At 34.1% G+C, this 18300-nt stretch overlaps 2 protein-coding genes across 2 annotated transcripts; both read right to left on the bottom strand.

Annotated features, from left to right (window-relative positions):
- Positions 1-1991: 1991 nt before the first annotated feature.
- LOC110414936 (RING/U-box superfamily protein) lies at positions 1992-4245 on the bottom strand. The gene is made up of 2 exons (XM_021426342.1): positions 3977-4245; positions 1992-3615 (listed from the first exon to the last, which is right to left on the bottom strand). The coding sequence occupies exon 2, from the start codon at positions 3558-3560 to the stop codon at positions 2304-2306; it is 1257 nt and encodes a 418-aa protein (XP_021282017.1). The 5' UTR covers positions 3561-3615; positions 3977-4245; the 3' UTR covers positions 1992-2303.
- Positions 4246-5667: 1422 nt separating this feature from the next.
- On the bottom strand, positions 5668-7368 carry LOC110415055 (peroxidase A2-like). The gene is made up of 4 exons (XM_021426531.2): positions 7124-7368; positions 6816-7007; positions 6484-6649; positions 5668-6270 (listed from the first exon to the last, which is right to left on the bottom strand). The coding sequence occupies exons 1-4, from the start codon at positions 7340-7342 to the stop codon at positions 5852-5854; spliced, it is 996 nt and encodes a 331-aa protein (XP_021282206.1). The 5' UTR covers positions 7343-7368; the 3' UTR covers positions 5668-5851.
- Positions 7369-18300: the final 10932 nt, after the last annotated feature.

Here is an 18300-nt window from a genome sequence, read left to right as displayed (position 1 = left end):
ATATTATATTGCATTGAGAGACTTCTCACTGAAGGGCTTTGTCAAATTTTTTAATTGACTTTTTAACATTTAGGTGGTCATGATGTGTTGCTAGATATTGCTCAAGATTTACAAATATAAATTAATTATTAAATTAATATTTGATTATGAATTATATTTATTATCAACATGTTAAAAACCTAATAGGTCATATACATTAAGTGACATGATTGAGATTAAATAAAGATAATTAATTAAGTTAAACTTTATTGAAACAAACAAAAATAAAGTGAAAAAATTAATCAAGTTCATAAAGACTTAATTGAAAATACAAATGTTATATTTAGGGTTACAATTTAGTTTCGTTATATAAATATGTTATGTTAGCCAATTAAAACTCTAAGCCTTCATCCCATTTTTAGCCGTTCATAAAAAATAAAAAAGAAAAATAGTTTTCTTTATCTAATAGAAATAATATTTAGAAAGAACTTTTGATTTTTTTGTTTTAGAAACAAAACTTGTTAGCACAAATAAAATCTTACTTTCAAGAAGATCTTATTTGATTATTGTGTGGATTTTTGTTAAAGGTCAAACACTTAGGTGGTTGAAAATTTGACAAATTTAAAAGCAAAGATTTCAATAGCAAGATTTTAGACTTTCTTAATCTTCTTTAAGATTAATTACTTCATTACAAGCGTTTTTGGATTTAATTGGCTATTGATTACGATATCTAGAATAAAGTATGTAACTCTTAGACTTATGAATGTTTAGAATTAATTTAAAAATTATATGAAAAAAAAAAACATAAACATTGATCTTGTAGTATTCAGTTATTTTTCTAATTAAATGTATTGTTTATTTTTCAACTTAGTTAAATTTTTATTTTTCATTGTTTTCATGTTTGAGCATGAGACCGAATCCAAACACTGTCTTTTTTTTTTACACTTTTATTTAATTTTTACTATAATAAATCTAATAGAGAAATAATATTACTTGAATTGAAGATGAAGACAGTATAATTTTTAACTCCATCTTAAGTCAATGCTTTTACGTCCCAGTTAAACTTTAAAAAGAAAAAGAAGAATAAACAAGACTAATTATTTCTCCTTCACGCCTTGCCTAATAAATCAGCGTCTGTAAGAAGTCGAGGCTGTAAACAGTTTATAGGATTATGAAACCCAAATGGAATAGTAAACGTTTGCTTTAGCACTTGGGATTTATTTGTTTGTTGATATATGTACTGGGAATAGGGAATTCAAGCTGAAAGTTTCTTGTAAGAAGAAGGGGTATGGCTAGAACCAAGGAAATGGCCGAGCAGATTTGTGTTGTCTTTGAGTACATTCTGTATCGTGCTTTTGTAAAATAGGATCGGAAAAAACCCAAGGAAAATGTTAAAGCTAGCTAGCTATTGAGAGCAGAAGGAAGGATTATAATTTTGGGGCCCAAATTCTTAAGCTGACCCGGCACCAGAATTTGGTAAATGGAAGCAGGACTACGACTGGGCTGCAACTGTGACAATTCATTTTCTGACAAGCTGGACAATTAAACCAAGCCCCAATGTCCAAATATCCTTGGATTTTTATTGCCTTCTCTACCAAAAAAGAGGATTTGATGAAATGAATGATCTAATGGTCAGGGAGCACATGTAAACTGCATCCTCATTTAAACAGCTAGATTCAGTTCCCTTCTCCTTTTCAATACTATAAAAAGAAAATGATCTAATTATATGCAGTTTTTTTCTGGGTTAGTGGGTGGGAGCAGTGTTGGATTATCCCAACAAATTTCCAGATTACTATGATTTATCTCAGGATAGAGGAGAAAAAGAAAACTTCCTAATTGGCAATTGGCATTGGTGGAGATAAATGACCTTAAAACAAATTGACAACAACACATCCACCCTAGGATAGATAAGAAATTAAATTTCGGAGGTGATGAAAATAATAGCTTTAGCAGATTTTCCATACAAAATAAAGATTTAGAGATTAGAAGAGGAAGAAGAAGAAGAAGACATCTGAAAGCAAAGATAATCAGATATATGAGGCTTGCATGGTTATGTACAGCAAGAGTAAAGATGGGTCTACTAGCTCGGTACAAATTTGTTTTGCCATACAACATCAAGGACGGAACCTTAGGTAAGGATGATAACATTTCAATTCACATAATGCGAGCACAAATCTATTTGGAAGCTTTATGATCACCCTTGTCGAAATCATAAATGATGAAGCTGAATTCTTTGTAAGGTGAAAGCAATATAAATATAATGCAGTTAAGACTACTTTTGAGCAGTTCCAGGACATGAGATTCGACAAAAATCTTTCTAGTTCCTAGTTCAGTCGTCTCCTTCTATGTGCACGAGAGTCACCACTATCAACATCTGAAACCCTTGAAGCATCGTTTCTTCTTCTAGAAGAGGAAGCTGAAAGTGATACCACAGAGTCTATTTCGACAGCAGTGTCCATTTGACTCTCCGGGTTTATTACAGCAGCAATGCTTGAGAAAGAATCTCTATCATCAACTGTTGGTGGCTGCTCCTGATTTCTTCCCACTGGGTTGCTTCGAAAATATGCCTCAACTATCCTTTCTGCTGAACTCAGTGCAGATGTCAGAGAAGTTATTCTTGAAGTTCTTCGAATTTGTGATTGTCTTTGATGATACAAAGAATGAACCCGGGAGGACATAACCTCATTACCAGTTGTGCTGCTAGGTGTCAAATCAACATCATCAAGGGACACACCTGTATTTTGCTCTCCTCGCAATCCTCGAGATGTCAAAATCCTGTTAAGGATGGAATTAGCTCTTTCTGTAGTTTCCCGCGCACCATTGGCCTCCCGTGGTGGAGTCAGGTCACGGGTCAAATCAAATCTGCTTCCAAGACGGCGAATCATCTCCTCCACTGGGAGATTTAAAGCAGTCCTTTGAATAGTTTGCCTCAAACTGTCCACCCGCCGTGCACTGGGCCGAGGAGGGATTTTAAGACCTGAGTCCTCTTCCGGCTCATGGGTAATGTTTGCCCGACCATAAATTGGGGTCAGAGTTTTAACAGTCACCTCTCCTTTGCAGACAGGGCATTCCTTTGCATCTGAATGCACATGCAACCATCGATAGAGGCAAGACCAACAAAACAAGTGTCCACAACAAGTTACAACAGGTTCGCGAGCCAAATCCAGGCATATGTTACAATCAAAAAAACTCCCATCATTGGTAACACCCTTCTCAATATCATCCTTTTTTTCTGAAACCTCATCTTCCAAAAATCCATTGGTATTTTCACATGCTTTGGGTACATCAGTCGTTCTTTCCTCAGCAGCAACACTGCCCTCACCTGCCTGTAAAGTGCTCACATTGCCCGAATTCCCCATAAATTGATCCAATTCCACAGAGAGGTTCTGAGTCGCAGTAGGAATTTCAACCTGCTGCCATCTCCACCGCCTACGCCTAACAGCTTCTCTAATCCTATCAAACGGGTTATCAACCAAATCATCCCAATTCACACTTTCATTCGACACTGATCCTGACCCTGTCTCAGGAGCTGGACCCAGATTCAAATCAAGGTTCATTGTATCAGTTGTTTCCTCACCCATGACAAATGCTCCAAAACAACCCTTCTTTTCAACTCAGGAAAACGCTCTTTATAACCTTTACAAGTTCAAGGTACCAAGATATGAAAACCTTAAGTTTAACCTAAAATTAAGGAAACCCATATCACAGAATCATAAAACAAAACAAACCCAAATCATCAAATCCTCAATTTTACCCAAAAAACCAATAAAAACCCAAATCCACAAACCCTTCCCTATCACAAATTGATCAAAACCAACAAGTAAACCCTAATTTCACCACAAATATCAAGAAACCCAGATCTAAAACCCAAATCCACAACCTCTCAAATTGGAAGAAACCTAACTTTAGGTCATCAAGATGCTGACTTTAAAGACAACAACAAATAAATATGGAAAATTTCCAGTAAAAATGAGGCTTAAAGAAGAACAAGAAAGACCTGGGTTTTACAGCTGACGATCTTGACCATCAACAAACTCGGAGCTTTTTAAGAGCTCTGAGTCACTGAGTTGGATGGTGGGAGCAGTTTCTGAGTTGAGTTGGCTCAAGTTGACTCGCCATGGATTGTTATCTTGTTGGGTCAGTGAGCCTTCACCTTGTTGAGCGAGATTGGGAAAATAAATTAAAAAGAGAGAAAAAATTATATGAGTGAGGGAAATTTTTAGAAAGTTGAAACCTCCAAGGAAGGAGAGAGAGAAAGAGGGAGGATTCTGTGTATTTCTCCTTGTTTTGTAATCTATGATTGGGTTTTTAATCAACGGTAATGATGAATAGACTGAATTAGATTATGACGTGGCAAAATTCTAGGTGGGTTGACGGGAGATTATAAGTTGTCAAAGTTTGTATCCTATCGAATTCCAACCGATATCACAGCAGTGCATTGGACTAAGATTTTTCTTCTTAATTTACTAAGATTTATTTAATCTCGTTTATGTTTTTAAATAAACTTTTACTATTATTTTGTCTTTTGTTGGATATCATTGTGGCATTAAAAAATTGCATTTATGATTTTAACCACTTTTAAGTCTTTAACCAAACAAACACCATATTAAAATTATATTTAGAGTGAAGTGTCTTACATTGTAATTATATAATCTCTGAAATTTTATTTTATTATTTGAATTCCACAGTTGTTAAGACAAAAATTTTGATTTTAATAGTTTTTGCATTAAATATATATATATTCAATGTTATTTAATATTAAAAGTAATATAAAAATTATGACAAATAAATAAATTAAATGTTTAAAAATGAAAAAGAGAATTTCATTTTTTGAGACATTCATGAAAAAAGAAAAAGACCAGGAAAATGTGATAAAAGGAGCTACTAGCTAGCTAATTTGCCAACATGATTTGATGATGGAAAGTGTATATTGATGCTTTCTTCCCCTGTTAGCCTAGCTGTTGTTCTTAATAAGAATGGTTGTATACATTTATATAAGTTTATAGTAATTATTTATAATTACAATGATACCTATATACTTTTGGGTCTAATTTGGGAAAGGGGGGTAGGGAAGATTTATTTTTCCTGCATGTCATAAGCTGTTGTCTTTTAACTGATTGATTGGTAGATATTTGCAAGACCTTATTCTCCATTGAATGTGGTTTTAATTTTTATTTGGAAACTACAATTTAGCCTTTGTTTACAATCCAAATTCACATGATAAAGGTTGATTTGCGATCGAATTTTAATATAGAATTCATTATCAAGTTAAAATGAATTCCATTTTCATTTCATACCAACACATTAATTATTATGTACCTTTATCTGACTTCGACTGCACATAGGATAGGATGTGAGTCAACGATTTTCCATGCACAGTAATGTTTTATTTTGTCCCAAGCTGAGTCAGTTCTTCATCTTATGTTCACTTTTCTTTTTCATTTGTCTCACAGATCGACATGATTTGAACGAACGGCTAATGAGAAGATGATGTCTTGGCCGCATTTTGATGATAAATTGGATAAGTCTTTGACAAGACTGATTGATAATTTGATGTTGGATATAGGGTTTTTCCCTACTTTCTGGGCCAATACCTAGAAAAGATAGAACCAACAGTTGCCAGATGCCTGGTCATTCACACAATAATTTCATTAATATGTCTTTACCAATTTATTTCTTACAGGCACATTTGGTGACAGATAATCCACTTCCAGATCAAACTTCACTGCATACAAACATGATAGGATCCCATTATCCTGTGATTTCAGTTTTGATTCTTTATAAAATCCATTCTCCCTTTTTTTCTTAAAACATAGCTTGAACTTGATCTGTAACTAGCTAGCAGCTTCTATGTATAGAACATGGAGATTAATTAACTTCCATTAACTTTCTTACAATCTGATCTGATCTCTCCACTGCTTCCTGTTAATGGACTGATGTTCCCCATATTAATCATGGACTGAGCAAAGCTTTGAAAGAAGGCAGTTTGGTTACCGCTGAAGGTGTTGACAATGGAGATTGTGGGAGCACCAGCCGTTGAAAACAACTCTTGGTCTGATTGGAGAAGGCCCTGATTGTTTTGTAGGTTGGTAAAATAGTTACTGTCAAAAGTATCAGGGGTCGTGGGATCAAGATTTGCTACGTTGAATCCGCTCCCGGATTGCGGACAGATTTGTCGGAGGGTAGTCAAGTATGATGAATTGAGTGTTGGGTCAGGGTTGCCTGTTCCGCTGAAATTGTATAGCCTGTTGCTGAATAATCTGCACTGAGCACGTCCAAAAGTATGTGCACCTACATAATCACAGATGGGGAAAGAGTGACAATCAGGATAATGCTCTTGTCAATCTCGAATTTAAGATCAGAGAATGAAAGAACGTGGTAGTTTCCTATTATAATTTTTTGGAAGATAAGCACGGGATGGGATGGGGGACTAAAGAGATGATGAGAATGAAAATGTCAGTATATCCTACAAAGCAAGTAATACTGGAAGATTTAAATAGTTACCAGATAATGCAACAAGATCATTAGTATTTAGCCCGACTGCAGAGAACTTGGAAGTAATGTTGCTTAAGCCTTCAAAGGGTGAGGGAATGGAGGAATTAGCTCCAGCCTGGTTTGCTGTCAAACTGTCTCTTCTCCCAAGCAGTACGCTCCATGAAGGACCTCCTTGCTTCAAGCACAGAGGATACTTTTGTGAGCTGCCTAGCCTATCTGATTCATGGCTTAATATCCATTTATTACTTTAATTATTTTGGAAAACTTTGCACGTTTTTATTAATTTGTCCGCAATTGAAGAAAGAGGAAGTTAACAACAAGAATGGGCTCTTTTGTGTTACCAAAGAAACAGAAGCTTCAGCAGCAAGGGCCAGAATATCAGCACAAGAGACAATGCCAGGACAAGAATTTTCAAGAGCAGTTTTGATGTTATCAACAACGTTAAAGCCTCGAGTGGAGTTGGTATTTGGAGCAGCATCTTTCTCGCTCTGTATGTTGGCGCTGTTGTCTAACAAGATTGAAGCATCGCATCCCTGTGATATTTAAATGAAATCAACCACATTAAGTAAAATCCAAAAAGGAGAATCAAACAACAATAAACCTTCAGATGAGACCGATGTACGAATAGTCTTTTGGAGATTGAATTTACATTGACAAAGCAATCATGGAAATGGAGTCGGATGAGGCTGGCACCAATCCGAACATCAGATTGCAGAGCCTGCTGAATAACGCTGCGGACGATGCTAGATGCATTGGGGCATGTGGTAGCATAAAATGTAGCACTCAATTGAGCTTTTGATTGATAAGCCAATAATGTCAGCAAAATGGCTGACAAGATGAAGCAAGAATTGGCAATGGAAGAGTACATGTTGTGGTTTCCTCCCTGGAACTGGTTTTCTTAGTCTGTGAATGCATGACTTACATCTGGCCATTATATATAGAAAACTTTCACGCGTCAATCTCCTTTATTTTCATATAGCTTACTGTATAAGGATTTATATTTGAAAGTTTGATTGGGTCATCGATTGCTTTTCCTCTCCTGGGTCCGTTCTTTCTTTCTTTCTCTGTTTTCCTCTCATTTTCGCGTGTACAAACTCACACAATTACAAGATTTAGAGTTTTTAATTACCTCTTAACCATTTATGGATTCAATTTTTACAAACGTCGAATGAAAAGAAATAACGTAATTAACAAAAAAATACTCACATATATATAAATATATTCACATGTTTTATAACATCGACATTTTTAATAAAAAATATGAATCTTTGGTTATATTTAATTGAATTTTCATCGATTAAGTCTCAAGAGAATTTAAAAAATTGGCCTAAAAGTCAATAATAGTTGGTACTACAAAAAATCAAAATTAAAGGCTTTCTCTGAAAATTATTCAATCTATGTATGTCGGAGATACTATGAGAACCAGGTATATTTAGCATTACAATGCTCTATTGAATCCACCAATCACGGCATGGATTTGGTAAAGTTTCTCGTAAGATTGAACTTTTTGTCACTTCGGATGGCTCTGAAACCCAGAAACTTGACTTCAACATGCAATAACAATGGTAAAACGTAAGCATCTTGCTTTTTTGCCCAACAAAAGTTAATTGCCTCAGTTACTCTAAGATGTAAACCAAATGTTCCTGGCCAGGATTGTCAAGATTCTGAAATCGCTAGACCAAATAATTGACATGACATCTGATTCCTTGGACGCAATGGAAATTTCTTGGTAGCTTTTCCCTTATTTTTCCGCAATCCGAGGGAGGTGGAGAGGTTTCTGTATGTTTATCCCTTGAATTCTTGTAATTACAAACAATGTATGACTCTTTTGTCACTGTCTTATAGTGCAAGGAAAATGGAAATCAAATTTTGAACAACAAAATTGGATTATGAAAATGACGGTAAGATTTTAATTTAACCAAAGTTTGATCAAAGGTAAAGGAGAGTGTTGCTTGTGTATCTGTAAAATCTTCCATGATCTTATTTGTAATCATGGAATGCCTTACGTGCCATTTGTGCATTGAAGGACCTTGAAAGGAGTCCTGTGCTAGAACCAAAGTGAGATGGCAACCTCATAAACAACTTATCTCATGATAGGAAATGCAAGTAGTCTCGTCTACGTGATTCTTTGAACGTGGAAAATAGATAGCAATATGATTTCTTGATGACGCGAGAGTTGATGAAATGTGCAATTTCAACTGACCAGCAGATACCATTATTGCCCTGAACATGAGCTCATGCATATTCAAGTTTAAATGTGCTGCTGCATGCTAGTGCATAATCCCCTGTTCAGAGAGCAATCCTTCATTCTCCTAAATTAAAAGAAAAAAGCTTTAATAGACTGCTTCTTGTTATCATAATTAAGCTGGCTAGCTGCTGTGAGACACAGAGTGCCCATGTTCTTCCTTGAGCCACCATGGTCGAAAGTGACAGAAAAAAGGGGAAAAGGTAATATGATTGTTGTCATAAGAATTCCCACAAAAGTCCGTGCCATGTCCCTCAAAAAGAATTGCAGTAAGTTGGAAAGTACCCAAGCGTATGTTTGGTAAGAGTGGTTGGTACTTTACAACAAACTTTGAACGGAAGGTTTTGCTTGACAATCATTGGCTATCAGCTGGTTTAATACATATCCAAGTTGTAGGAATATGCTGTTTTTTGAAGCAAGTGACATCAAATGAATCGCATGGCAGGCAATGCAAGGATAAATAATGATAAATGGTCAGGCTTTAGCACCGAATCTTGATTAACCAAAAGAATAACAGTCTCTGATTTGTATCCAGCTAGCCATGAACATTGGAGGCAAACTACAAGTTTACAACTAATAAATTAATCGTGTTTACACCTGCAACTGCACTGGTGTGGACTTTCTAAACTTATCTTACGCGTTCTCAGTAAGAGAATTGTTCAAATCCGGTTGACAAGACACACGCTAATGCTCCATGCTTTTAGCTGAATAAAGCTTCCCTCTGGTTGGTATAGATCATACCCTTCTTGAAGCTTTTAATGTCGATGTTAAGTTGTAGACTGATACATACATACATATATTTTGAGATATACGATTCATATCAATATATTATAGTAGCAATTATCAGGATTATGTATATATACATATATATATGTCTTGCCGATAAACAAAAAACTACAAAGGCATAATACCTAATTTCACCATCTAACTTTACTTCAAATTAACTGTAAATCCATATTTCCACGTGTATTAGATAAGTTTACTTAGGACAGGGGAAAGTAAATATAATATCATGGAGGCATTTAAGTGAGTAATTGTTGAAATTAATTTAAGGACTATAGTGTATATATATATATTCAAGGGGTTTAACCTTTTGATCCATTTGTTTGACAAGCAGGCTCGTTTTCTTGCCAGGCTTGGGTTCCATTCCATTATATGCCTTCGAGTCTCTATCTCCTTCATCTTATTTCCTTCATCCAGTGTAAGCATAAATAGTATTATTCATTACAGAAGAAATGAAAAAAAAAAAAAACAAGGAAAAAACCAGCACTCATCAAATCATTAAAATTATTGTCCATTTATTTTTGAAATTACACAATCAACTACAGCGATAATCACTTTTTCAAAGGTCTTTATAATTAAAAAGGTTTTCACTCCAAAAAAAAAAAAGGTTTATTGACTAGGGTGAAGCTTGATAGCTATTGATGCAGTCATCACATCAATAATAGGATACAGAAAGTAACCTTTAACCTATCTTTGCAGCTGTAGGATACCACTGGGAGAGATCATTGTAATTTTTTAAAACCCTTTTGAATGCTTTTATGATGTCCAAACTAATAGTCAAATTGCACATTAATTAGTTTCAGTTAAAGGTACATTACTTTTATTTTTGAATATATTTTAAAATTAAAATTATATTATAATTTAATAAAATCATATTAAATTTAAATAGTTAAACTTAACTTAAAGTAAATTGAGTTTGTAAACTTGAACAAGTAACTCGACATTAAACACCTCTACTATTAGCAAAAGATAGTCTTTATTCGTTTTGCCCAAGTAACCAATCTATGATTACAGCAAGTTTTTGCTGCCAGACTCCTTGTTTAATTATTTTTTTTTTTTTAAGATTTATGTTAAGAGGAATTAATTTCTTATGGGCTTCTAAACCTCATGCCCAAGGGCCAAGACACGGATTTGTAAGATGCTCTCCAATTCCCACGTAGTAAAATACCAATGGGCCAGGCAAGCCTAAATTTCATGGGATTCACTTCGATATTGCTATCATTGCATTTCATTATAATTCCAAAATAATTTGTCGGATACTTTCTTTTTTAAGTGAATTTTGTGGGATACTTAATAAGCTTATACTTGATCAAATACGATATTTGAACGTTGTGGTAGTCAAAATTATAATAATTTAATTTTAATAACATATCATGAATTCTATCAAAGTACACTTGAACTTTATAAAAAATTTATAAATACGAATTACGAATATTAAAATTGTTTTACAATTACATACAATTAATATCGATCATCATTTTACGACAGTTTAGACTTTTATTCAAATTACATATTATCTTTTTTTTTATTTAATTATTAGGATTACTAGAAATGATGCGGTTTTGATAATATAATTAACTGCTAAGCAACCAATTTATGGTGACATAAAGGAACTCCAAGTAAAGAATATTTCCTGAATTTTATATATTTTTGGCACAATGTTTGAAATTTTTTTTTAAATTATTTAAAAAAAATTTAAATAAGTTATTATTTTTTTACAACATACAATCAAGCTCATGTATTTTTATTTTCACCTTTATAATTAATAATTAACTAATTATTATTAATCAAAATATTATTAATTATTTTATATCTTCGTGATATTGACATGACGATAACATTAAAAGTAAAATGTTACACATGATTATGTCAAAATATCATATCAATATATCATGTGATTATTTATTATGATTTGTTAACCTGTCACATGACATAAAATAATAAATAATATTTTAATTAATTACAATAATTACTCAATTATTAATTATAAAAATTTATTTAATTCAAAATAAACGTACAAAGACTTAATTGAATGTAATAAAATAATAAAAATTTATTTAAAATTTTAAAATAATTTAACAATTTTTTTGAGATATTACACCTATAGAGTTTTTAGTTTTGCTTTGAAGTTATTTTCAACTTTTTAATATAGGACCTTTGACATCATCGGAAGAAAAAAGTACTAGCAAAAACCTTCACAACACAGCGTCATTAATATAATCATTCAGCTCAACAGTAGGTAGAGAACAAAACCAGCCTAGGCAACAGATCTTTTCTTTGGTTAACAATGAGAATAATGAATATAATTATAGATGTTACTGTATTGGGAATACAGATGGCTTCTATGTGGTTGAGACTGAGCTATTCTGTTCCTCTCACTTTCTGCAGTGTATTCTGAATCATGCCTCCTCACTTCCAAGATTTTCTTGTAGAGATGGTTTTTTATTATATTCCAGCTTTTACAAGGCCATCAACAAAAGTTGTTAGCTTTCCCTCATATCACGGGCAGAGGTGATCCCCTTTGTTTCTAGCTTGAGAGACTCAATGCTATTAGAGATAGCCTTCATACGTGAAGATGCGGTTCCATGGTTAATAGCCCCGGCATATGGCATTTTTGGAATCACTTCGACAACAAGAGACTGTTGGATGGGCCAATGGGTCGAAAGGAATAAAGAAATGCCTACATTGACAGCGAGGGACTCTGCAAAGTTAGAGTCTTCAATGCCATCGGAGGAGGAGAAAATGGCTTCAAAAATGGCTTTTTAAAGTAAACTTTGAATAGAACTCCCTTTTGTCGGTTTTTCTTAACAGGGTCAATGAACTCATTAGCTACTAAAGCATAATCGAGGATATGCCTACCCCTGACAAAAGCAAATTGATGTTCTCCTATTACTGTACCGATAACCATTCTAAGCTTGTTGGCCAGGACTTTCACCAAGATTTTGTAGGCGCTCCTACAAGGCTAATAGGTCTAAATTGGGACAAGGAGGAGGCCCCGTTACGCTTCAATAAGAGGGTGGTGATGGAAGAATTGATGTTCCTATTAAAGACACTATTGGTGTAGAGGTGATCGAAGAAGTCAATAATGTTACCTTTAATGGAAGGCCAAACCTTTTTTTAGAAGTCAATATTGAACTTGTCAAGACCCGAGGCTTTGTCGCCGTCACAATATTGTATGGCGTTCCATTTCTCCTCCTCCGTGAAGGGGGATTCCAACATGGTATTCTGGCTATGGCTGGTCTGTGGAATGTCATGGTTCAAAGCTTTGAGTTTTAGAGTATGGCCCTTTTGTATACAAATGCTTGAAGTGTCTTAACAACTTTATTTTAAATGTCTTTCGATTTGTCGAGGATGGCGCTGTTGGAGGAGATATGGATAAAATTCCTTCTTCTCTGGTCGGATACAGTGAGATAGAAGAATTTAAATAACAACATTAGATCATATGCCCAAGAAATAGGAAGACTCAACTTTTATAAACAGATAATGTTACTTTAGTCAAAGTTGATGCTTTCAAATAAGAATTAATCTCTTCATTTTCATAAATCATGAAAGTGACAGTAAATAACTATTAGAAATCGTTTATATTGTAATATAAGATGAGTGTTGTTTACAATTAAATATGCATTAAAACAGATGCTATATAATTAAAGGTCAACAAATAAATTCAACTCTTACAAATAATAGAAAATATGTTTTAGGAGTTTATATACCTCAGACACTTTTCGAGCAATGAATGTGAAGTTTTGTGAGTTTATTGCAATATTCATGTTATATATTTCATATTCTAGTATTATAAAATTATATTAAAAACTTATAAATATAAAACCATGATATATATTACTTGGATGAATCTTACATAATTTTTAATTATAATTAATTAATTGTAATTGAATAATTATTGTTAAATTGTTTTTGCAGTGAGTTTGACTGGATTGAAATGATAAATTGACCAATGATATCTAACTAGTGATGACCCCACAAAGGCCGGCCGGCAGTGGCAGGCCCATCAGACAGCACTCTTGGCTTGGCTGCAAAGATCTAAAGATAGAATTTTCTCTTTACTACAAAACAAACCAATCCCTTGGCCTAAACTTCTCTCCACTGGCAGCGTCGGTAGCCAGTTACCCAAATGGATGACTTGAGTGCAAGCTCAGCCACACGTGCTTGACCTTTTCCAACCTGACCCCAACCGCCCCTACGTTTCTTTACTGTTTCTTCATGACCAAAGCATGGTGCAACAGATAAAATTAAAAAGACAGAAACAGAAAGAAATTCTAAAAGGTAAAATGGAAGAAAATTCCTGTAAAATTCTCTATTTTCACTCAATTTTGTTTAAAATCTTGAGCTAGCTGGTTGATCCTCTATCATGAAGGCTAGCAAATTAATGGATAGGGAATAGTGGTTGTGATTTTTGTAGACTTTAAGCTTTGGAGCATTATGGGTCCTTTGATCGCAGCCATCTTGTAAAGTCTCTAAGGATGGCTCAGCCAAACAATGGGGAAGAAAAAGAAATGAAAAGAAAACGACAGGAAAGTTTCTTTAATTATGAGTTATGAGGCTAAGAGCTGCACTCTCCAATGGCGTGCAAAAGGCGCACGTTAGCACATAGCAATAATTTAGTAGACCAAGTCTTATGATTGGTTTCTGTTTCAAGGACTTGGAACATAAGAAAGGTCAAAAAAAAAATCAGAAGAAAGAAGAAAAACTGAAAGTGGCATTTCCTTATTTGCAGTAGTAGTAATCTTTAGCTGCTTTCATTTACCCTAGCAATAAGGATATATATATATTTCTTTGGGCTTCCCTTTCTTCATTTAACTCAAAATTTGGCTCCATGCTCAGGCGGTGCACATTAGCACGTGAAGATGGTCCCCATCTATGATACTAACTTTTTTTTTTTTCTCTTTGCATAATGTGCAACCCATTATTCATCTTTGCCATTGGTGCAACTATGACCTCCTTTTCTTTTCCTGGTCCAGTTGTTGGATGTGAATACAAATGAGGTAGTGCGGCTAGCTCCTCCTTCATCTGTTTCTTAGAAAAGGTAGCAGGCTTGGCTGTGGGAAGATGAATATGTTGCCACAGAGAGAGGATAATAAAGCTAAAAGAGAAGCAGATAAAGACTAATTTGAAACTGAGAGAGTAAGAAGGATAAATCGTTCATTATAGTATCAACAAAATGAATTAAACTGCAAATTTATCGAAATGGAGATGGAGAGGTAATCTGACATATACTAACCATGAAACAGATTTTAAGGAAAGGAAAACTCAGGAAAATATAACAAAGTGTTTAGAACCATGACAGATAGGTTAATGTGAAAGTATCGGGCAACAATTACTTTGAAGGGATAGGAAGAGAAGAGCATGAGTTCATGAAATAATAAAGCTGCAGATACTCAGCAGAAAGGAATAATAAGACTGAATCAGCAAAACTTGCTACTTGCATAACAAAATTTCATCGAAGTTTCGCAATAGTATGGTGCAGTTCAAAGGGCTTGGTTAAGAGACTATAAGACTTGTCTTTGCTTCTTCTGGTTCAGTAAAGAGCGTGAAGTTTTGAGTTTGTTCATGTCATAAAAGCTAGTGCAACTGCAGAGGAAGGGAGGAGGGTAACAGAAGATGGGCAAGTCGGTGCTCAAACAAAGGCAAGACCAGGAAGAAGACGAAGGTTAGCCTATGTTTAACATTATGAGATATCCAACATGAGTTATTAACTCAGCGGGAAGGTTTAGGTGAGAAGATGAGTTGGAGCTTTGCTATGAATGAGACCCGAGTTAAAGAATTCGATGTGATTGTAGTAAATGCGGGCAAGAAAGGGATGAATTTTATCTAACTAGACAGGCTCCTTATACCAACTGGACCACAATAACTCAATAGGAGTACAAGAAAAATATTTGTTTTAGTTTCAGCATCACATAAATGGAGCTAGAGCATCCATATTCTACGACCTTTAGTACTTCCAGCTCAAGCAGACAGATCCTGGTTTTCCTTTTTACCTAGGTACATTACAGCCCCGAATTCAAGAAACCTGATCTTCCAATTAATCTTTAGACCAATTCTGCAAACCACAAGATTAAAAGCTTGCCGATACTGAATTATACATAAGCTAGCTGAAGTGGTTAATTATATCATCATTTGTATTATGCATGAGTATATATAGATGCAGATCCCATACTACTTAAAGACGGTAGTGTTCACTGTTGTGAGGGAAATTCTTGCAATGAATCAATGCGTGTATAAGTGTAAATAAATTAAGACATTCATTCTTTGTTAGGAGAATCAAAATTTCAATCTAATCATTCAGCAGTTATTCTGCTATTCACCATAGGAATTTAACTGGAGACAGTCAATTGGAATGAAAAGCAAAGATGTAGCTGACTTGACATTTTGTTGAATTTGGGCAACAAAACGTATGTTCATTGCTTGAAAAATAACATGGTGGACCGCCACTCCCTTTGATGTGCTAATTATGTCTGTATATTAGTTGGAATCTAGTTTCAAACCAGTTCAGAAAAACAGATACTTCCATGAACATTGGCGCAACGTAAGCTCTCAGCGAAATCAGGGTAATGAATTATAGATAGTCAAGAACTGGACACCCAACATTCAATCTTGAGGCTCCAATTTCTAAAGCATGCAAAACTAGCTGATGAATGAAGGGGCCGGCGAGGCTGAAGAATTACAACTTCCTGTTCCATCTCCGACCTGTTAGCTTGCATGCTATGGGCTTAAAATTAGAATTTTCCTCTACATCTGTCCAAATATGACAATAAATATTCAGTTTTCTGTACTTTTTAAAAGGCTGGCTATTAGTAATTAGCTAAACAAGTCCAGTTAGGCAAACTTGTCAAATACGATCTAAGAGTAGGAAGAAGATTCTTCACTAAAAATTCCAGTTCATGTGGGTCCATGAGTATGACGGGCACGTCCTACATCCTTAATAGCAAGGGCCAACCAATTTACACTGCTAGGGTTTTTAATCATTTGTTTATTATCTTTTTTATGAATGGTTAATTTGGAATTTGTTCCGTATACAATACATACACATATATGGGAATTTTATACAGAATTAGCTGTTTACATTGTTTAAGACATGCGGGTTCTAAATCATAAGTTTAAATAATGCTTAATTAATCAGCATTAGAACTTTTCTATTTTTTTATATCATTTACATACACTGTCATTATTTTTATTTTATGAATTTCGAATCATTTAACATAATCTTTGATTAACAAAGTTGTGTCATGGTTAAGATTGTTGGTTTGACTTTGTGGTGATTAGATACGTTGGGCTGAGCTGGTATTTGTAGCTTTAATTGGGCCGATGCACAGGAAATACAAAAAAATGTCCCAAAATGCTTAAGCATCCGGAATTTACAGAAAGAAACTTTAAACTCCTACTAAGAATGCGCAGGGCTTAATTCCTAATCTGTTGGTCATTTATCATGTTTTAAATTGACTTATAAACCCTTCTCCAACTAGAAATGGCATACAATAGCTCAACTTAGAACTTGCAAAGAAATAGAAATTAAATACATTGGAGATAATAGTCTTTTTACTTTAAAAAAAAAAGTGAAGAGAAAAATTCAATAGGAAATGTACGTAGAAGGCTTTGGTTACTAAAAATTGTAGTGTCACCCACTCGAGCAATAACTTTATAGATTAATATAGATATGTTTTCCGTTTTGGGGGCTCTAATTAATATTATCTAGCTGGACATTGTACAATATTAGTTCACTATTCAACACTCTTGAAAGACATTGATGAAATGTTAAAGGCTCCTAGCTACATAGCTAGCCAAATTCAAAGCGAATTTGCTAGGCATATAGAATGCTGTGCGAGCCATGAAATATTAGATGAAATGGAGCTTTGGGATTTCGGGGATGTATTGTGGAGTTTCGGAATTCAATTGCAAACTCCCAAGAATAAAAGAACAATGGCCATTGTGATCAATTGAACAATCTTAAATTACTGTTCTTAGTCCTAATCAATCCTTTTTTATTTTATGTATGCCACAATTTTAGTTCTTTAAACATCGTTTTCATTCACCAGAATCTTCCAAAAACACTTACCTATCCTAAGAAAAGTCGAAAACAACAAGTCATTACTCAATTTATTCTAGGTTCTAATGTCCACTAACTTTCTTGGGTTGAACTATAGTTTAAATGCATTGCTTTTATATTTCGAGGAATTTGGATTTGAGAGAATTGGGCAATTTAAAAAACATGGGGTTAAAATGATATAGGGAGTTTTTAAATTTTAATTTAGATGTCAAATAAGTCCCTAATATTTGAATGTTTCCAAATTCAATCTTAACTCTGAGTTTCATGTTATCTTCATCTTCTTGGACAAGTTTTTTAGCCTTATTAGTCTTAATTTCAATGCCAAGGTTTTAAGCTTATCACTTATATGTCCCTAAAAGTGGAGTTCCATCTTTTCATTTTTTGTCAAAAGTAAAACTTGTTACTAGTGAATAAAAGTCATCATCGGTCTTATGCTTTCAATATGACCATCCTAGCCTTATATTTAATGGCCTAATACGTTATTTACCCTTAAAAGATATAGAATGTGACTAATTTTGGTGCATTTTAATGAGTGTCATAGGTTCACGCTGTTTACTTGTGACTAATTTTGTTGCTACCAAATGAGGTAAATATGGTCTTTTCTCCCGTTATTTTGTCAAGAATGTTAAGTATATATTAAAAGTATTCAATTATTTATTTTATAATCAAATTTTGATTATTAAATATAAGGAGTTTTAATAATATTCTCAATTGATATTTAATGTTTATGTAATAATTT

Source organism: Theobroma umbraticum, unplaced genomic scaffold, assembly GCF_002168275.2.
Source record: "Theobroma umbraticum cultivar Fairchild unplaced genomic scaffold, ASM216827v3 scaffold_147.0, whole genome shotgun sequence".
Taxonomy (NCBI): Eukaryota; Viridiplantae; Streptophyta; class Magnoliopsida; order Malvales; family Malvaceae; genus Theobroma; species Theobroma umbraticum.
The sequence above is the reverse complement of the archived record's forward strand: the minus strand, read 5'-3'. Positions and strand labels throughout refer to the sequence as shown.

Bases quoted from the DNA above. Each gene is read 5' to 3' on its own strand.
- LOC110414936 (XM_021426342.1), bottom strand. From the start codon at position 3,560: ATGGGTGAGGAAACAACTGATACAATGAACCTTGATTTGAATCTGGGT.
- LOC110415055 (XM_021426531.2), bottom strand. From the start codon at position 7,342: ATGTACTCTTCCATTGCCAATTCTTGCTTCATCTTGTCAGCCATTTTG. The intron at 7,008-7,123 runs GTAAATTCAATC...TAAATATCACAG, and splicing joins TCCATGATTGCTTTGTCAAT to GGATGCGATGCTTCAATCTT. The intron at 6,650-6,815 runs GTAACACAAAAG...CTGTGCTTGAAG, and splicing joins CTGAAGCTTCTGTTTCTTTG to CAAGGAGGTCCTTCATGGAG.